The 21,807-nt window shown below is 44.7% G+C and overlaps 1 protein-coding gene across 1 annotated transcript in view; it reads left to right on the forward strand.

Annotated features, from left to right (window-relative positions):
* Positions 1 to 1,054: 1,054 nt before the first annotated feature.
* The window catches only part of CAMK4 (calcium/calmodulin dependent protein kinase IV), a 130,380-nt gene continuing 109,627 nt past the window's right edge, over positions 1,055 to 21,807 (forward strand). Inside the window, exon 1 of the mRNA XM_066612560.1 lies at positions 1,055 to 1,215. Within this exon, the coding sequence (XP_066468657.1) occupies positions 1,055 to 1,215 (161 nt within the window). The remainder of the gene's footprint in view (positions 1,216 to 21,807) is intronic.

The raw sequence follows: 21,807 nt of genomic DNA on the forward strand, positions 1-21,807 counted from the left end.
CCAGGCCAGTCGTCGTCACCACATCCTGCGGCAAGGAGTTCCACAGACCAAGCACACCTGCCTGTTCAAGACCTCAAGCGGGCCCTCCAGCCTGCCTAGAACATTGAAACGCACTGTGGGGCTGGCTGCAGGCAGGAAAGTGCGCAAGGAAACAGAGGGAGGAGGTGATGGTGCAGCTGAGGCTGGGAAGGAGCATAAAGGAGCTAGGACAGCCATTTTCAACCACCGTGCCATGGCCCACTGGTGTGCCACAAACAGCCCCCAGGTGAAGTTGGGAGAGGGTCATTTACTCGGAGAGATGCGCCCCCCTCGGGCAGCAGGGGGCCTTGCCAGTGGTCCCAAATCTGCGGGTGTGCCTTGACCATGCGAGTGTCCTGGTGGGGGGAGGCGCGGCTTCCTCGTCCCCCGGACGGCGCGGGAGGGTCGCTTTAGGGCCCTGCGGGAAGGCAGAGCGCCGCAAGCGAGCGGGTCCCTCCGTCTTTCCTGCTGTATGTGGCTCACATACACGCGCCGCCCGTGCGCACAGAGAGGCTGGCCGGGGCCGGGCCGGGCCGCCTGGAGCCCAGGAGAGGAGGCTGCCACAGCGCTGCCTGCTCGCGCCAAGGGAAGGCGGCGGGAAGCCGTGCGCCCTGGGCAGCCTCTCCACGGTCCCCCGGGCACGGGGGTCCGCCTGCACGCGCCTTCCTCCCCCCCGCCCTCAGGCTGCCGCCTCCCGCCTTGCCCTCCACGCCAGGCTGCCCTGCTTCGGGGCGACGCCCCCCGCCCGCCCCCCAGGCGTGGGGAGTGTGCAGCGGCGGCGGCGGCAGCGAGCATCTTTACGCACGCGCGCCGGAGCCGGAGCGCGCTCTCCTCCCGCAGCCTCGTCCTGCTCCCCGGCCGTGCGAATCAGTCCCCGCCGCTGCCTCCGGCTGGAAGTTTCGCCTGCAGCGCCGGCTCCCCCGGCAGCCCGCTCGGGGCGAGGGTGGAGGGACAGGGGCCGCGGCAGCCTCTCGCTCCTTCAGCCGCTCTCCTCTCTCCGCAGCAGCCCGGCGCCGCCTTCCTCGCCCGCAGCAGCATGCTGAAAGTCACCATGCCCTCCTCCTCGGCCGCCCCCGGCCGGGTCGGGGGCGCCGCCGCCTCTCCCGCCGCCGCCGCCGCCGCCCCGGACTACTGGATCGACGGCTCCAATCGAGACACCTTGGCCGACTATTTCGAGCTGGAGTCGGAGCTGGGACGGTGAGGAGGCGAGGGTCGGGGGGGGGGGAGTTGATCGGAGCGGGCGCGGAGCCTCCAGCATCCTCCGGAGGGACGGGCGCCGGGCTCGCTGCTGGCGAGGCGAGGGGGTCCCCGGGCGCCCCGCGCCGCTCCTTCCCGGGGTTGGCCAGGCTGGGAAGCTCCATTCCTGGACAGAGCGGGAGCCTTGGAAAGGAGCGGTGCGAGAGGATGGGGGGGGGGGGCAGACACAGGCTGCAATCCTATCCACACTTCCTTGGGAGTAAGCCCATTGACTATAACAGGAGTTACTACTGAGTAGACATGCATAGGATCGAGCTTTCAGGCTACAGTCCTATCCACACTTTCCTGGGAGTAAGCCCCACTGACTGGAAGGGCTTCTGAATAGACATGTATAGGAGTGGACTCTCAGTTCCTCTACCGAGCAAGGGTGGAGGGGGCCAGAGCAGAGAGAGATCGTAGTCCTTTACGCATCATTCCTGAACAGAACAGAGCAGAGCAGCGAATGGGAGGGGATGCTAGTTTTCGGGCCAATCCTGGACAGTGTTTGGAGGGATCCTTTCTGGGGAGGGGGCTCTGCTTGTGATGAAGGTGTGAAACTGCTCTCGACTGAACCAGACCACTAAGTTGCCCTTGCCCACTGGTGGTGGCTCTCCAGGGTTTCAAACGAGGATCTCCCCCACCCCAACCCCTACCCGGAGATACCAGGGGCTGACGCTGGGAACTTCGGCTTGCCAAGCTACCGAGTTGTGGCCCTTGGAGCCAGTGGCATGAGAAGGGGACCACTGCCCTGGTCCCCTTTGGTTTGCACCTGCTGGTGTTGGGCACATCGATGACTTCACATCCAGACTTGGACAAATGTGAGCTGGGTGGATTCTTCAACACCCCCACTCACCCAGGCTGCTAGAGCTCTTTCCATTTTTCTCCCCCTTCCCACGCTGTATTTGTGGAAGAAGGCGCTATAAGTGATGGAGCTCTTCCTCCCTGTTTGGTGTTGCCCCTTTCTTGCATGTGTGGGAGGCAATATTGAAAGATTCGCCATCTGTAGTGCTCTAATAGGAGATGAAGATCTGCATGGGGTGCTTTTTAAACACACACGCACACAAGGGTAATCAACATTATTATTTCAGCTATATTAAACTTCTTGTTCCATGAAGCAAGTGACACTGAAAACTGAATTTAAATACTAGCTTGCTGTAGCACTTGTGCTAGCTGTTGCTTGAGTGGGGGAATGAATCATTTTAAACACTTGAAAGCAGGAATATTGAACTGATGCCCTGGTTCAAAGAAACAAGCAGCCTTGCACTAATTATGTGAGATGAGGCTAAGCCAGAAGTCTCTGGTCTTCTGGAACATAAAGAAATGTTTTGTAAATACCATCTCAAGAGTATCCTTATTCAGGATAATTATTCAGTGGTAACAGCTGTTGAATACTTATGGCTTGACAGAACATTTGTGCTGGTGTTGATAGCATTTCAAAAAATGCTGTGTTCCTAATGCTTTTTATACTAGCCTACAACTCGAACAGAAGATTAGAAAGAGAAACTTGATAGCATTGTTCCCTAAAAGAAAACCTCATGAAACTAATTTTCAGTTGGAAATTAAACAATTTTATTGAAAAAAATTGGTTTCAAACATGCATCCATCCCTTCCAGTTATTCAGAAGTGTGTGTTGTCTCAAGGAGCAATATTTTATTCAGTTCACTAGCATTGGGCTTAGCTTGGAGAGACATCAGAAGGTGCCAACAGCCTAGTTAGATAATGGTGGGACTGGGAATACTATAACTTCTCATTCAGATATGAAAGGATATATGCTGCTGTGTGAGCTTCCTATTATCATGTATTGATATAAGTCTAGGAGAGGCATGTTGAGTGGAATACAGTACTTTCTTTCCATAAAGAACATGTGGCCTGAAAGTGGCGTGACTTTTGAGTGCTATAGGATTCTTTGTCAGGCAGATGGTAAGACAAGCCATTCTGTGAGGATGGGTGGGAAGATGGGTGGGAGGAGACATGTGATAAGAACCACAACATTTTGTACAATCTAAAGATGGAATTCAGAGTTTTTGCAAACTTTTATTAGCCTCTGAAATGTGTGAAATGGTTTACACACGCACACACACGCACGCACACACACACGCACACACACACGCACACACAGAAAGTCTTCTAAGACAAAGGGATCAGAAAAAAAATAGAGCAAGAAAGTAGTCTTTATTTTATCAAAGCGGTGTTTCAGTGTTGCACTACTAGACAGAAAGTCAATTCAACTAAAACCATTTTGAACATATTACCAAGTGTTGGATTTCACCCCTCAAATGTAGTTCCATTTATGAGCCACCTATTCCCAGATTCTCATGGAATGAGAAAGGATAGCAAAAAAAGCAAAAACCAAAAGTGAACCTCAAGGGACTAAGAAAATTATGTTGTTTACCCATGCACTCTGGTTTTGTCTTCATGTTGTGCTTGACACATTTTTAGTATGAGAACTCTTATGGAGACAACTATAAGGATCATTTTAAGGAAACAAGAGTTTTATAGGCTTCCAGGGCTGACCCAAGAACTCCTGCTGTCTGAGGCAGTGTGTCAGATGCTACCCCCCATACCTCCTGATATGCTAACCTCTGCTCTTCCCACTCCACGGATTGGAAGAGGGTTGTGTGGACAAGGATTTGTTGTCATAGAAATATCACTGGGATCTTTATGGGGTTGAGCATAGCAGTCTATTAAATGATTCTATTAAAGTTATGTTTGTGCAGCAGTAGGTGTAAACGATTTGAATGGAACAGTGAAGTTTATTCCTGATATATTCTAACAGCAGCATCAAACTAGCAATTGGTTTCAGTCTCTCAGGTTCCCCGTAAGTCTGATCACACACTTGCATACAAATTGAGTGGCTGGTTCAATTCAAAGCAGGTATGAATGCAGGAAGGTTGAGAAGTTTGCCATGCACCTCGACCTCTTCTTGTTTCTTGTGGTGGCTTCTTGTTTGCTGTTTTATAATCCCTTTTACGTCACTTTTTTTGGAATAGCGGCTTTTGCCAATATTAGGCTGTAATCTTTTTACCTGGACATTTTAAGAGATATTAGCCCCACTTATTTATTTTTATGAAGCAAAATCTGCTTTCACAGAGTTGTTTCAGTTATCATGATCTATTCATCACAACTGGTCTGTCATCCCTCTTAAAACATAAATGCTTGCACCCTTCCTCCGTTTCAGCCTTCTGAAAGCTAATCCAATATTAAGCAACCCTCAATCACTCTTCATTCATACTTAATATATGGCTAATTCCTTAAAGCAATAGTATGTACTCGTATAAGGCAACAGTAGTGTAATAATTGACAAAACCTCTGGTTCTTTAATCAAAACAGCACTAATAAGTAGACAATAAGTGATGTAATCAGAGGTGCCACTAGGGTTTGTCTCCCCCAGAATGAGAGCTCATTGCATCACCCCCATGATGGACCTCTACCTGTACCAGACCATACAGAATAAATTACAATATCATACACGCAACCTAAATGCAATGGAAACACTAAGGTTGGCGTAACTCCAATTAACTTTATTTTAATATATAACACTACAGGTCACCCAACAAATCACTAACCAACCAAAAACCAGTGGTCAACTTGATGGCACACAACTAAATAAGAGTTCTAGTATTAGCTCTGATGCATGGAAATGAGAGCTGCTTCATACTGACATCTTATTGGTTCCCTGCTGTGTCATAACAACACCTCATTGGAATAATTAGGCTGTAATCCTATCCACCCTTTCCTGGGAGTACGCCCCACTGAACACAGTAGGACTTGCTTCTTAGTATAAGTGCATAGAATTGTGCCTGTGGTTTCATTGGTCAGTTATGAATTAAGGAAATCCCTTTTCGTTACATAAAGCATTTTCCTTGTCTGATTATTTGGGTGTACCTTTTGATAGGATACAGATATTTCACTGCTGTTTTGTTTCATTGCATTCTGCAGTGAATTATGCATTGAGTGATGGTATTGTTAGAAAATACTGAGATTGTTACAATTTTGGCCGGTAGTGGTGTCACACGCACACCCCCATGTGCATCACCTGGTGCAGTCAGCACCCTCCTAGTGACATCACAGTATATAATTGATTATATAATTAATTTGCATCATTATGAAAACCAAAACCAGTCTGTGACATTGTGGAGGAGAGGAGAGCTATATTCCCTCTAAGGGTCTGCATCACTGCACAGACTCCTTCCCTTGCTGGGCAGTGGCATTCCTGGATGCTTGGCAGTGATGTCTAGGAACACCAGGCTCCAAGCTGCTCAGAGCTCAGTTGAGAGATGCTTTGCAGCTTAATAGGAACAGTGAAGAAGAGTGTAGTTTCTTGTTCATCACCATCCTCTCTTTCACACTTCCTCTCCCCAATCTGTCTCTCTCTTCCTTTTCCATCTATGGGGGAAGGGGGAGGAGGAGCAGTGAAGGCAAGTGGGCAGATGGAGGTGGGTCCTCCACCAAATCTGCTATATTCATTAATCACTTCTTGTCTCTTGAATGAGGAGTTTCTTTGTCTTTTGGGAGTAAGTACTATCTCAAAGGACAAATAAATTCCTCATTCAGAAGATAAGTGACTAGTAAATATGCTTAAGTGATTTTAATTTTGTCAGCACCTTTAGAGGATTTCTTCAGCGCCTCTTTGGGTTTATTGATTTCAAAGTAGTGCTGACCCTTTTTGTCCTCAGGAGGAGCAGTAGCCCCAGGGTGAAAAGGCAGTTGCCAAACTGTACTTCTGCCCTACCTGCAGCACTGGACTCATTGGCTGCTTTCTGCTGCTGCACACTACCCTGCCTTTTTCTAAAGCACTTGGGGTCCAAACTGGAGCACTGAGCTCCAGTGCTGACACTAGGTGTCGTAAATATCCTGTAAAGAATGTTTACAGCGCTGTGGGAAGAGAGTGCAACAGCGCTGGGCCAGAACCGGGTGGAGGGCGACGCTGGGCAGTGGAGCAGGCTTTCAGGGCAGGGGGAGGCATTCCAGAGCAGGGAAAGGGTGGAACAGGGGGAGGGGCCAGGGCAGGAGGGGGATAGAACCTGTGGAGACTTCCTCCTCCAGATCCTATAATCCATGTTGGGCTTAAAAGTCCAACATGGAGGTTCTCAAGTTTGCACCGGCAAAATAGCCAGCGCAGACTTGAGAAGCCCCATTGCAGGGACTGCATGAAGGGGATGAATGTCCCCTTCCCCCGAGGTAACCTCTGGTGGTTTCCCTGTACCCGCAGGATACAGCAGTTGCCATTTGGTGCTGCTGTTCCTCTAGGCGAGGGTCTCCAAATTTTTTGGCCAGAGAGCTGTATCAAATATCTGGCATGGTGTGGAGGGCCGGAAAAAAAATTTAAATATAAAATTTAAATAAATTAGAGATGGAATTTAGATGAGTGAATAAATGAATGAATGGGCTCATTCATTCCACCTCTCTGGCCATCAGAACACCCTCCAGACACAATCAGAGCACAGCTCCGATCATGTTCAGTTGAGTGGGCCAGAGGCTTTCAGGAGACAAGAGGTTGGCTGCGGACTGGAAAGAGGCTTGCTGCGGGCTGCATCTGGCCTCCGGGGCCGGGGTTTGGAGTCCCCTGCTCTAGGCACTGGGAAGTTTAGGATTGGGCTGCCTGATTTGAATAATAGTGAAAACAGCTGGTTGCGGAATGAAATCCTCATTGCAAGAGTTCTACTTCTGTAGTTCCCCATTGACACTAATCCCAAGAAGTATTTCACCCTGATTTAAGCTGAAGTGGACCACAGTAAAAAAGTTTCAAAAACTCTGCATGCCTTATTGAATTATTACTAGTTTTAGAATATTTATATATCACATTTCAACAATTTCTGCTGCTATTCATGATATTTAAATATGTCTTATGCTGACATTTAAACATTTATTTGAAAATATCTGTGGAATCCAAAATATATCAGTATATAGATAAAAATATTGTAAGCAACATCATTTCACAGGTTGGTTTTGTGTGCCAAAATGTGTAGGCTAAAATACACATGTGTGAACTTTTTAAATACAGTCGCCCCTTGTTTTATGCGAGGTTTACATTCCAGAGTCCGCGCTTAAAACTAAAATCACATATATTCAATGATACTGCGAAAATCCCTGACATCCAGAAAATGTACACTGTCTCTTAAAAAACTACGGGCAGCAGGTGGGAACTGAGGCTGATTGAGGGAGAAGCAGCTTCATTCTTTGATCTCAGGCTTACTCTGGGGCATTATTTAGTAAGTGGAATGGCAGGGGGAATTGCCTGCACTAATTAAACTGCTGTTTCTCTCTCTTTTTTTTTTTTAGTTCCGACTGCATAAAGATGAATTTGCATAAATAAACTGCACCTAAGACATGTATACTCCATGCTGATAAATGTGTTATTAAAAAAATAGATCCACTATGACTCCACTTAACCAGTTTGGCCACCAAAAGTTGTGCTATGTAGGGCACATATGCAGTAAATGTTAATTGACACACTTCTATAGTCTGTTTGTCCTAAACTGAGAGATTGCATTAATACTTAGCATTTTTAGAGGGAAGGAAAATTCTACTTGCCTTATTCATCCAAGCAGAGATTAAAGTTTCATAAGAGAGGTTTTCAGAGCTCTATAACTCATATTTTAATGTTTTACATGGTTTCATAATTTAGCCCTATATATTTGTAATGTGATGTTAATATTTAAACAACATTGTGTTCTGGGAATAGTGGTAAGCTTATTAATGCATACGTCTATCTCGCACAACTTCAGTAAGGTTATTTCTTGCCAGCAGAGTCTCTTTTTTGGAAAACATATTAGTAATAGACTCTAGAAATGCCAAGTACATAAAATGATTCTAAAACATTTTTCTCTTGAGTTTATTTTCAAGCCAATCACATCAGAATGGAGTTTAAGTAACCCAGACAAGGTTTCATGGAATAATTAGTCTTTTTTTTCTTCTTTTATTCACTGGGCTTAAATGGGCTAACACAAAATCAGAACCTACATTAGCTGGGTTGTTGAACTTCTTCTGAATTTTTTCCCAAATTAACAGTCACAAAAAGTGCAGGAGAAACTCAAGTGTGTATTCGTCTTACTGTCATGAATGAAGCAGCTCATAATGTTTAAAGGACCCAAATGTCTATCTGTAGAACTGGAGGCAAAAAAAGATGACTTCTGGTTTCTCTTGGGCATTTTAAGGCATTCTGAGAAAACTGAGAAATCCCAAGGAAAACTGGAAGTCACTTTTTTGCCTCCAGGCTTCATTCTGACACCCGCAGAGGCCACAGGTGGGTAGATGTGCATGGCTTCTGCGGGCTTCAGAAAGCCCTCTGAAGGCAACTGGAGCACAGCTCTGGTCGCCTTCTGAGGGTTCAGGTTGAGCCAGATCCACAGATAAAATCCATGGATAAACAGGCTCAACCTGTACTCAACTGTTTTAGAGGTTATCCCCAGACCTGCAATTCCTCTGATGTTGTGCCTTGCTCCTTAATTCACCACAACCCAGAGACCAATTGAATATTTGAGGTAAATCAGAAGTGGTTGATTACTTAATGTTTATCAGGAAGTCAGAGATAGAAGGAATTTAAAATATACATCTTTTAAATGCACTTGGAAACAGTCCTTTGTAAATTGAGTTCAGTGCAGGAAGCTGTTTGTGTGAAGTGGCTTCTCAGATAGTTTTGTGACATTATAACCATGCCACTCTTACTCAAGGGTTTGTATGGGCAAACTTGAACAAGTTTCAACTGTGTAGGATGCTGGTTCACACAACAACCTTACCGTGCAGTTCTGTACCAAAGAGGCTTTCTTTGCACGTAGCTGCTCAATTGGGCCTTCTTCATGCGATAGAAAATTATTTAAAGCTTGATACTCCAACATAGTTTTTGTTTGCATTAGGGGATGTTCTCTTTTTCAGAAGCTGATTTAGCTTAGGGAAAAATGATCCAAAGCCTTGGCAGGGAAGAGTTTTGCTGTGTTAAGTCATTCCTTCTAACTTATCCATCTATTTGGACTCCTTGCATGAGTTATTGCGAAGGAAACTTTCCAAGAAGATCTGAATTTTCTGTGCAGTTCCTGCATAATATAAGAGTTCTCAGAAACTCTGTCTACTGTTGGTTATTTCCTAAGATTTTGCCACTTCGGTATTGTTAGAAACCACTGACCACATTTTCTGTTTGCTCAAAAGGACCATGTTCTGCACAAAATGTTACCAAATCTGAACAAGGTCCAAGTAGTTTTAAAGTATTATATGGAGGCAGAGAGTTCTCAGTCTGCTTACCCAAATGAATTCTGGAATGAATGGCAACAGGAGCTGAACAGTCCTTTTGCTTTTTAAAAAAATTTCTATTCTTTTTCAAGATTTTTTTTAAAATAAAAGAATGTGCGCCTAGTTTGGATGGGTGTGATGTATGAATATTCCTTTCACCCCTATTAAGACTAAAATAATGGAATATAGCTTTTCCCTCTTTTTAAAATGATGGCACAAAATAGATTTAACGTCTGCACGATAATAATTATATGACTTACAGTTGTGCTCCAAAAGGTTTCGCTAATATGGACAAGGAAGATTTTGGAGGAGAGGAAATCCTGTTGAGCTTGAGAGTCAGGGAAAACTAGGGAGCAGATGGAATCAAACCTACCTTACTTATATATCAGCACGAATCTGGTCTGCATTTGTTTTGTACTTATGCTGCGTTTTACATTACCGCCAACTCTATGATTGTGTTGAAGTGCAGTCTACCTAGAGATGTGCTTCACTCTCCACTTCAACAAGTGGTGAGAAATTCCAGGGGTAGCAGCGAGGGCTGGCCTTCCCATGAAACCAATTGAAATGTTTGCATCTAGCAGTGGGGTGGCAAACTGAAGAGGGGTGCCTTGTGTCCTGCGTCTCTCTGCCATCCCCTCTGGCCCACTGCTGACAGAGCTGTTCCAGTCTGGTGGGAAGATGGTTTAGGCAACAGCAGCCCCCTTCCTCCTTGGTGCTGCTGAAGGAAGGGGAAAAGAAACCCTGCTGTGGTGGCCTTTCTCCACCTCTATGGCCCTCACCTGTTTAGAAAGCAGCCAAGTGAGCTGGGAGATGGAGAAGTGGAGCCCCTTTCCCTTCTGCTACTCTCTGCACAGCCTCATAGCTCCACATTAGTCCTGTTTCAAATGAACAGGAAGGGCAGAACATGTTGGGAGCCTGACCTGCTCTGTTCTGCAGTTTTAGTTGTCATTTATATCGTGTCAATTGTTTGCTATGTTTTTTATCATTTGCTATGGGTTTGTAGTGTTCATACTGTTTCGCTTTTTTTCTTTACCCATTTTTAATTATTGTTTTGCTGTTTCAAGCCATTGTGGTTTTTTAATGAGTTTTTTTGTATTTTATAGTAACTTTGTTTTAATATTTGTTTTTAGCTGCCTTGAACATCCCATTTTTTATGAGAGGAAAGGCAGGATATAAATATTTTTATTAATAATAATTTACCTTTAATTCACACACTAAGGGCACAATCCTAACCAGGCCTATTCGGAAGTAAGTCCTATTTTGTTCAATGGGGCTTACTCTCTGGAAAGTGTGGTTAGGATTGCAGGCTAAGTCAATCTTTCATTTTGATTATTCTATTAGGGAGAAAACAGTTTGTGAAGGTGAAGAAAAATTTTAACCTAAATTCATGTACGAATTCCAATTCCTTATGGAAGCTAATTATATTAGAACATTTCTTTGGAGGTCAGAGACACCTGATTCAGTTTATTTTGCTCATTGCCAGTGAAGAGCATTTTCTGTTCACTGACAGGATTCTTTGGAATTAGTATCTTTCTTCAGAAATGGTATGCTGACACAACAAAACATCACCGCCTATTTGTATACTTTTTGTTTTAGAAAGTTCAAAGTACTATACACATATTATATCAATTATCTTAATGGTGTCATGTACATTATTACTATTTCATATTCTAGTGCTTTCTTGTGGGCAAGAGTTAAGACTGAGAGTGTCTTAGCTAAGGCTGCCTGTTAAGCTGATGTTAGAGGGGAAATTTGAATCTTAGACCAGGAATGTTAAACATAAGAACATAAGAACAGACCCACTGGATCAGGCCATAGGCCCATCTAGTCCAGCTTCCTGTATCTTACAGCGGCCCACCAAATGCCTCAGGGAGCACACCAGATAAAAAGAGACCTCATCCTGGTGCTCTCCCTTGCATCTGGCATAGGGCCCACAGGAGGCCCACAGGCTGGATGCCCATCCTCATACCTCATCCTGGTGCCCTCCCTTGCATCTGGCATAGAGCCCACAGGAGGCCCACAGGCTGGATGTGGCCCATGGAAGCTCTTTATCCAACCCTCAGGCTTTCCTAGCACCACCATCAGCTGAACTATGGTGGGTTGTCAGTGCTGAAAGGGCAGCCTGCATGATAATTGGACTCTCCTATATCTTGAACATATTATCAAGATTTGTGTATTTTCAGTTATTTGCCGCTAAGGAGTTCCTAAGTCAGAAAAAAGTGCTCATTTATAGTCATGACCTGCTTGATGACATCACTTTCTGCTCTCAGCAGGTGCCTTGAATGCTGTTTGGCCCACTGTATGAAATAAGTTTGACACCCCTGTCCTAGACTATTCTGTTTGTGAGTGAGAACCCATGATGAGATACAATAAGACATCTGGAGGGCAGCAAGGTGGATCAGTTTTGAAGAATATGTCAGTGGCATCACTATCTTTTCTCGGACCCGGTGTGGTGATTTAACAGTGTCGCCTCACTGAGTGTGCCAACTTGCTTCTTTGCTTCATTCTGGGTTCTGCAGTGGCTGGGCTCTGAGTGGAGGAGCGACTCGACCAACTCAGCTTCGTGAACAAGAAGTAGTTAAGAACAACCCAAGTTGGCCCATGGCCAAGCAAAGGTGACACCACTCCACCGATGAATCAGGCTCAATACTGTCATCACTGACTGGTAGTGGCTCTCCAGAATTTCAGATAGGAATCTTTCTCTTCCCTATCTGGAGATGCCAGGGATTGATCTTGACACATTCTGCTTGCAAAGTGGGCTACAGCTTCTCCCTAAGCTGGTCCATTCTTTTATCAATTTGGATATTGATAGAAGAGAGACAAAAGAGTCAAGGAAAAGAGAAATGAAGGCAAGGGTAAACTGAGGAAGCACTCCAATCAGCACCGTATCCCCCAGCATAAGCACCAGCCACCCTTGCTGAACCAGCATTAGTGCAAGTACCAGCACCTTGCCCCCTCCAACACCAGCACTTAGTGCCCTAGTATGAGCATCAGCCAGTACCCACCATCCTCTTTCGCTGCTTCTTCTAAATTCATGGCAGCGTCGATTTTGGGAATGGAATCTCTCTGCTAAAATGAAACAGCTGTAGATGTGGCAAGACCTCCACTCTGTTCTCTTCTGGCTCTCTCTCCAAAAGAGCATGCAGTGAGAATGGGGCAGCCCAAGTAATGGGCTAGGGCAGGATGGCAGGAGTTCTCGGTACAAAGTGTAGGCGAGTGCCAGTTTGCCACCTACCCCAGCGCACTGCCCGAAGTGAACACTTTGGCCACCCTCTTGGCTGGGTTGCCCAAGCTTGCACACATTTCTATCAAAAAGGCACAACTTAAAGGAATGATTTCCATTCTGACAAACAGAAACAGCAATAATTCCTTGGTAAACAGCAATAGTAGCTGAAATGTACTGGAAAGGATGCCACCATACTTTCTTCTCTACTGATTAAGGGGAAAAATCATGTGCTAACACAAATTGTGCTGGCACCAAGTGATCTGGTGTACTCTCCCCTTCTTTGTAGCAGGTGGTCAGATTCTGGATGGGAGACTAGTTGAGCAGTTTTAAGGAACTGTTCATGTAGAAGTCTTTTCAACAGGGAGGACAGCCTAAACACATTTCTTTTGCAGACAAGATTTTAGTTTGTGTAAATTACTACCAAAGAAGAAAACAACATTGGTTTCAAAACATGACCTAAAGAGCATGTACAAGAGGTGCAAAAAGGAGAGAGTTTGGAATAATCATAAGCAACAGGTAGTATTGTAGCATCTTAAAGATGAAAAAATATATTTCAGCATAAGCTCCATGGACTATAGTCCACTATATATCAGATGCATGAAGTGAAATCCTCAGTAGGCACATACAGTGGTAGTGAAAACAGCATAGTGAATTTTCAAGAGGAAATGAAACTAAGCTGATCTTGTAGCAAGCTTAAAATTAGGCAAGATAAGCCCAGTGACAATTCATAATTAGCTATAAGGCTCTCCTGGCAATACTAAGTCAATTAAGTCTGTAAAGTGATAAGAAGCCCCAGCTGCAGTTCAGATGCCTCCCACACCCTCATGCAGCCAAATCTCCTTATAAATTCTATTTCATCTTTTCTCAACCTGACTGAGAAAGTTTCGGAAGTTTTTCTGTTGGAGGAATGTCGCTTTAAAATAAAGAAAAGATGAAGAGAGACTCAAGTCATCAGATTAATCAATGTGGATGCTATTGAGGCTTTCAATGAATTTCTACAAATTTTGTTTTGTTTTGTTTTTCCACATGCATTCTTATAATGTTGCAGCCATGTCCAGGCCATGGAGCTCTTGCTATAGGCTCCTGAAAAACCATCAAAGGCCTGCGGCAATACTGCTGTTTAAATCTATTGTAACGTATTTGTTTGTTTTAATATTGTAAACTGCCCTGAATGCCTTTGCCAGGGCAGTAAGGTGATCTATATAAATGCAGTAAATCAATAACATTTATGAATTTATTTAATATATTTATATTTAAAATAGTCATGCGTAGCTTAATGGCAGGGATGAGTTTCTGCACCCTCGTCATCAAGCGAGGCTTGACGTTAAATGGAGCCACTGAAGCTGAGAGGAACTGTGTTCCCCTCGCCTCTGGAGGGTTTTCTGAGCCTCACAGAGGCAGTGCACATCCTCATGCTGCCTCTGTGTAGCTCAAACCGGCTGAAACCAGTGAAAGATGCCACTTCTGGTTTCTCAGTGGAAACCAAAAGTGACATTTTTCACCTTATAAGGCATTTGGAGGCCCAGGGAAGTCTTCCCCAGGTCTCCAAATGCTTTATAACAGGGGTGTCCAAACATTTTGGCAGGAGGGCCACATCTCTCTGACAGTGTGTTGAGAGGTGGGAAAAAATAATTAATTTACATTTAAAATTTGAAAAAAATTACATAAATTTATGTAAATTAATATATTAGAGATGGAACTCATATGAATGAATGAAGGTCTCGCAATAGCTCAAGGCCTATAAAAGGCCTTGCACAAAGCAAGGCTGGCCTTTTCTTCACTGCTGCTGCTGCTTCTGCTTCACAGATGTGAAACAGCAAGCAATGGAGAGAGCCCTCGGCTCACAGCTCATGTGAGAGGTCAAACAGACACCCTCATGCTGAGAGTAGTTGTGTTGGGCCAGCACAGGCCAGCAAGTCTCTGGAGCGCCAGGGGGACTGGGGGTCCCCCGCAGGCCGGATTGGTGGTCCCCGAGGGTTGCAAATGGCCCTGGGCCAGGCTTTGGGTGGCCATGCTTTATAAGGTGAAAAAAATGTCACTTCCAGTTTCCTGAAGAAACCGGAAGTCACATCTTTTTGCCCATTTGGGCCATTCTGAGCCTCACAGAGGCAGCGCGCAGTTGCACACTGCCTCTGTGATGCTCAGAAAAGCCTCTGGAGGCAAGGGGAGCACTTCTCCCCTCAGCTTTGGAGGCTTGGGGGGGAGGGTGACCAGACACCAGTGGCGGCTGTCACATATGTGGACCTTCAGAACATCACTCAGCAATGCATGACTGTATTTCTATCCCACTTCCCCCCTTACAAAACAGACCTATACTATTATGCAGTATAAATATACCACCAGAAAAAGGATCCTCTTCAATTTTTTAATTTAATATATTCATATACCATATTTACAAATAATTTCAAAGTGGTCAAGAGGATTTCATTAAAATCATACAAACTAAACAAGAACTAAAGTCAGTAAGAGATTCAAGAAAGCCACAAGCAAAACTAAAAAAAAGATAAAACAAACATGAACAGTATTAATGAAGACCACGAGGAATATAAAGGTCTTTCTAGCTCTCCAAAAAGCTGGCATTTCTTCAAATACAGTCCTAACTAGTATCCTAATCCTAATCCTAGGATCCAGTCCTAACTAGTATCCTAATCCTAATCCTAACTAGTGCTGGTGCAGCCAGGCCACATGGCCTGCACTGCATTCAGTGCAGGTTAGGAGCAGGCTGGAGGTCTCCATAGGATAAGGAGATAATTTTCTCCTTACCCTGAGCAGTTCCCTGGTCTTCCCTATGGGGCTGCTCAGATCTCCACCACCTATTTAGCTGGCAGACATCTGAGCTGCCCTGTGTAAGGCTGCCAGGCCAAGGAGGGAGGACAGGATATGGCGGAGGAGGTCCAGTCCACCCCATTCCACACTCTTCCCCAGAAACACCCTCTTCACACCCCTGTGCTGCTCAGCGCCAAAGTTACCTTTGCCTTTGGCCAGGAGCTCAGATCCAGTGCTGGCAGGCTCTGTCCTGGTGGCGCTGCTTGCTCACAAGTTGGTGTTTAGTACTTTATGGCACTTTTCTAATGGCTCCGACCAACATAGTGGCCGCTGTGCTGGCGCTCACATTAGTTAGGATTGCACTATAAATTAAATAATTGAATCTATTAAAATAAATTCAATTTTTCCTTAAGAAATTTATTGAGGAGAGGCAGAATTCAGAGCCAGTGGCAGAGGAAGTGGGTGGCTGCGGGGCCCCAGGCCCCAAGCGGCATGTCATGGGTGGTAGTGGCAGGTTGTTGAGGCAGTGGCACATGATGGGGGTCGGCTGGGGTGATGTAGTCCCTTTCTGTGGTGGTTCAGGTGCTTCCTGGCCTCTTGGGGGGGGGGGTGTAGCACCTGTTGCGTCAAGCAGTGACTGCTGTGATATTGGGCCCACTCATCCTCTTGCATCTCAGTCTGGCTCCAAAATGCAATGGCACAGGGATGTGATATTTCCGTGTCATCATGTTGCCCAGTTCCTGGTGCCAGGAGGCTCTGGGCCCCTGCTGTTAAGAGCAGACAGCATGAAGCATGAAACCCTTATGTTTTAGAGTGGCTTAAAACTCTTACTAGAGTTCCTGCTGTGAAATTATTCCACCTTTCACAAATACTTGGCATGGTTGCAGGCAGAGCATGTAACATGTTTGTTACAATTGTGTTTGCAAGACCTGGTTTGGCAGGAACCAACCTAGTAACAAAATTAAAACAAATCTCTGCCCTACAGAAACACTGTGTATCTTGCACCTTTCTGGAAGGCTGTTTAGTGAGCTATTAGCAATGAATTAACCTCTCCTTAAGAAGTAAACCCTCTTCAGTTTTAGATGGGAAATTTATTAGAGGAGCATGCATAGAAAGAACATGCGCACAAGAGCATGGGGCAGTGCATCTGCTTGGTGACAAGAGGATTTCTCTTTCCTTTACTCTTCAATTAAGCATCTTTCAGAGACTCTACTTGATCATTACAAGAATCACAGTTTGTAAATGGGACAGATGTTCCCTACCTTCCTGAACCTGAAATGCTTGCATTTCTAATTGGCTTTACAAGCCTGCAGCCAGAGGATTGGCTGGTTCTAAAATCAATTTGTGAAATGAAACTCTATCACCACTATTACCTTCTGCTTTTGGGTCTTTGTAACTTCACTTGGGTTGCCCTGATTTTCTGGCTACCACCTGCTTTGTCCCATTTCCTTTTTCCTCTTGGCCACACCCTCTAGCACTCCTCTCTACCTTTCTCCATCACAGGGCTGGCCCAAGGCCTACTAATGCCTGAGGCAGCATGCCAGGTGCAGTCCCTCCTTTCCAGATTATGTGCCATTCTCTGTTTCTCTTAATCTCCAATATTCTGTCTCAGCAGTCCCCTCCCCTCCACATTTCTTCTTCGTCTCTGTCACCCTCCTTTTCCAATCTGGAGAGTGGAAGGGGTGAAGGAAGTGAAGTATGTAGACAGAGATGAGCACCCCTTACGAATCTGCTGCCTGAGGTGACCAACTGGCCTCATGAATTGGCTGGCCCAGCCCCATAGCATACAGCCCCTTTGGCCTTGATCTCTATCTGATTAGCCGCTTCTCACCCATCTTTCTTTTATACATAAATATAAATACATTCCCTGTGCTCTTTCCCTTATTCTCCATTTAGAGAATGGAGTAGAAAAGGGAATATCTATTCACTTGCAAATACAAGGTAGTACGTAGCATTTTGGTACGTACCATATTTTTAGATCCATAAGACGCACCTGACCATAAGACGCACCTATTTTTTAGAGGAGGAAAACAGGTAAAAAATATTCTGAACCAAATAGTGTAATAAAATATTTAATAAACTATAACAGAATAACATTTGAACCATGTAAAGTGAACAGCAGTCAACAGTGGCATTAAGAACCATTATCACTGTCATTCACAAATGGAGAGACTTAAAGGTTTGAGTACTCTAGTTTTCTGGAAACCCCAAGAACTCATCATCGATAGTCAGAATTTATGATGCTCATTTGCTCACAATCACTGACATCACTTTCTTCGCTGTCTTCCTCCCCCTTCCTTAGGGTGAATGTGAGCATAAACTGGCATGAAGATCCTCCCCCTTCCTTAGGGTGAATGTGAGCATAAACTGGCATGAAGACCCTCCCCCTTCCTTAGGGTGAATGTGAGCAAAAACTGGCATGAAGATCCTCCCCCTTCCTTAGGGTGAATGTGAGCATAAACTGGCATGAAGATCCTCCCCCTTCCTTAGGGTGAATGTGAGCATAAACTGGCATGAAGATCCTCCCCCTTCCTTAGGGTGAATGTGAGCATAAACTGGCATGAAGATCCTCCCCCTTCCTTAGGGTGAATGTGAGCATAAACTGGCATGAAGCATAACATAACGTGCACTCTTTTTTGCAGTATTCGCTCCATAAGACACACACACTTTCCCCCCCACTTTTTTTGGGGGGGAAGTGCGTCTTATGGAGCGAAAAATACAGTACTTAAGCTATTCCTGAAATGGTTACAGAGCAATGCAAATGCTATCATGTCTACATAGTTCACCTCAAAGCCACAGTGAAGTTGTGAATGCTGCCATTGCTAAAACTAGAATACTGTGGCATAACTTTCGGATCAAGATCATGTACCATTTTTTTAAAGCTTCCCACAGAAGTTACGAAGGAGTAGTACTTACTGTAAAGGAGAAATGAGTTCAGTTCTACAAAACAATCTATTTTAATGAAAAATTCATTGATGGATTGGGGTGGGAGGGAGTGGTTTTAGAATGCTCCAGAAGCTTGATCCTGCCTATGAATGCTTCTTTGTAATATGTAAGGTTTGTCCAACCCATAAGTAGTCAAATACTAACTGTAGTACATGTCTATAAAAGCATGTCAAAACTGGTATTGGGTGCTTAATTTATGATCCAGAGTATCTTGACTTTTATTCTAAGAAAACAACTTTCTGTACTGTAAACTCTGAAGCTAGGCTTGAAATTGAATGAGCCATAGTTGGTGTAGTCTCAGAAGCTAGGGGTAGTCATGGAAGGACTGAGCAACTAGTTTCAGTGCCCTTTCAGTCTCAGGGGCCCTCAGTGCCCCTCCATTCCCTGTAGTCAGTCCCCCTCCCCATGTCCATCAACAGAAAAGTAAAAAATCACACAAATGAATGCTTTCCAAGTTTGGGTCCACAGAAATTGCCTTGTGTTTGCTGAGTAATCTATTCACTTCAATGCAGTGTTTATCCATTTCAGCACAGCTATGTGCTGCCCAGGAAATGAAGTTCATAGTTATATAAGGTTATATTTTATAATATAAACAAGTAGTGGCAGTTATGTATTTGCCTTCATGAGTATACTGTTGGTAGTTGCTATAGTGTAGTCACCCAGCAAATGTAGACTGACTTGCTTGTTAAGCAAATATGTGCTAGGAAACGCAGTACTATGTGACCAATAACGGAACAGATGATTATCACAACAGCAAAGTCTAATGGCTGAACAAAAGTGCATAGCATATGGCTTACTCCTGTGTCTACTCTTAGGAGGTCTGGTAACTTGTGATAGCAAATGTCTTTTAAAAACAAACTAGATACATTTGTAGAGGATAGTTCTGTCAATGGCTGTGTGACCAATGGCCTGTTGTTTCCCTCATATTTCTTTTTTTTCCGGACACTTCCCAGAAGCTCCTGTGAAAGTTTAGAAGTTTAAAAATGGGTGGGACATGTTCCTTCAGAAGCCTTTGCTTGAAATTGCGTTTGTGTAGCCATGTGTTTTTTGTGGATTCAGAGCCTCCCCTGGCTCTGGAGAGCTAACCCTCCTACTGACTAGCATTTGTCTACTGATTCAGCCGTCAAACCTATCTATCTTAGGGGAGGGATGGAGAGATCAGGTGTGCTTCCTCCAATAAGGTAATGGCATGACATCATCAAACCTAGGTTATTTAAATTCTAGCATAGAGATGCTTTTCTCTGTGTTTCTGCCAAGTCTGCCATGACTTCTGGTGTTGCAAAGGCTTTCATGGCTGGATGAGTCTAAACATAATTTAAAATGTTGCTCAAGTCCTCAAGCCATGCATTCAAACATATTGTAGGATCTAGTCCAAATGTTTCACTTTCAACTATGGAAAGCATCTTCCGAGAATTACAAAGAATTCTGTAGCCGATGTTTGATGTTCTGGGTAGCATCCCTTTTTGTAGGTAGCCCAAGTATCTAATTGCTCTCATCTGCTTGCTGGCCACAGGCTTAATTACCAGCTCCTGCTTGAACCTTTAAAGGCATACTTACACTCTTTGCCTGTTCATCATTACCATAATTTCTTATATAGGTTTCTCCTCAAAGTTTTTTATTCTAGTATGAGTGCTGGAAGAAAGGCATTACTTATACTGAGAGTCTCTTCTCTTTTGTTCATTTTGTTTTTATGTTTTTGAATTTAAATGTCCTCTCTGTAGATTCTAGTATGGTATTGTTGCATTGTGGAAAGAACCTGATTTTGATTAAAATTTATTTGGTGACCAGTTCTCATGGCATGTTCTGCCACTGCTGATTTTTCTAGTGTTGGTTTGTGGAAGGCATATCCACTTACTCTCTGGTAAATGCAGGGACAGTGTGAGATCCCAATCCTGGGCTCGGTGCACTGGCTCACTGCCGGCGCACACTATCGCAAACATTCCATAAGGCACATTTGCTAGGCTTACTGCTGGGCAGATGTCCAAGCTCTGCTGGGAGGCAGTCACATGAACCGCCGAGCCACGGTGAAGTTAGCGGAGGCTGGATCCTGAGCCTTTGTGTGGGGCTCGCCGCCCAACACGAAGGCTCTTCCCTCGTGAATCGAGTAGCTCCATTGCAGGGCTACTTCCCTTACCCGGGGGAAGGGGACGAAAGTTGCTGCCCATGTGCTGCCCACGGCTGCTTGAAGCATGCAGGATACGGCGGCAGCCGTTTTCGGTGCTGCCGCAGCTGCGTGCCCCAGGAGCTCAGGATTGGACTCTGAGTAGCCAGCAACCAGAACTCTATTTATTGCTAGAGATATTCAAGAATTTATTTTGTTTGCTTGCTCTTTATCACTCTGAGCCAGTTTGCAAACTTAACAGGTTTAGCAGTTTTGTGGTACCGTGTGTTTTGCTCTTGAGTAATCATTGTGCTCCATCTGCTGGGTGTTTCCGGTTCCTGTATCTCGTTTGATCAAGCTTCTCTTCGTGTCCATCCAGCAGAGTTCTGGCATTTTCCATCCACCTGATTTTACTTTTTCTACCCCCCTCTTTTCCCATTTTCTTTCATTCCTTTTCTTCTGGATTTTTAATGAACTAGTTTATATGTTGCCTGCCTAGTCCAAGTTCAAGTAATGCAGTGAGTTGTTGTCTGACCATTCTCACATGCTACCATGGTCTTGATTTTAAATAACAACATCTGGGGTTCTGTGTCCCTTCCAGGAGATTTTTTTTTCCCCCCAGGTGGCCCCCTTCTTCCTGGTCTCCTTAACCCATTTCTACCCAGCCCACAGGTGTACACATTTGGTCCCTGTTGTGTATATACAATGTTGGGCAGAAATGGTTTAACCTGGGATTGTGGCTGTGGATGGAACTACCAGTTTCCCCCATTCATCTACTGGCCCCATAAAAAGGGAAAGTGCAGAGCAAGAAAGGGTGCGTGGGTAAAGCACTAGGCATTACTTCTCACAGTCAGCCTATCTTCTCCCAGTATGATCTCTGGCAGGCTGTTAATTGGAAGGGCTCAATAAGAGTCATGTTTGGGGGAGTAAACAAAACTTAAAATAAATATAAGAAAATAAATCCATGATAGCTAGGTACTGAACCTCTATGTTCAGCATTGGTGAACCACAATTACCTAATGTGAGAGACAAACTGAAGGCCTTGATATTTGAGGCATAGTTGTTGAGTTTTTTTATTCTTACATGCAAAAGTGCTTATTTCCTTTTGCAATTTTTATCCTTATAACCATGTGTATAAAAAACTCCATCTAGCTCAGTATCATCTGTACTGCCTGGTGATGGCTCTCCAGGGTAAGAATGTTTTCTGGAGATAGAAACTGGGACCTTTGTTCACGCAAGGCATGTGCTCTGCCCACTGAGCTGTGGCCCTTCCCTAAGGAACCAGTTA

This window comes from Tiliqua scincoides, chromosome 2, assembly GCF_035046505.1.
Source record: "Tiliqua scincoides isolate rTilSci1 chromosome 2, rTilSci1.hap2, whole genome shotgun sequence".
Lineage (NCBI taxonomy): Eukaryota > Metazoa > Chordata > Lepidosauria > Squamata > Scincidae > Tiliqua > Tiliqua scincoides.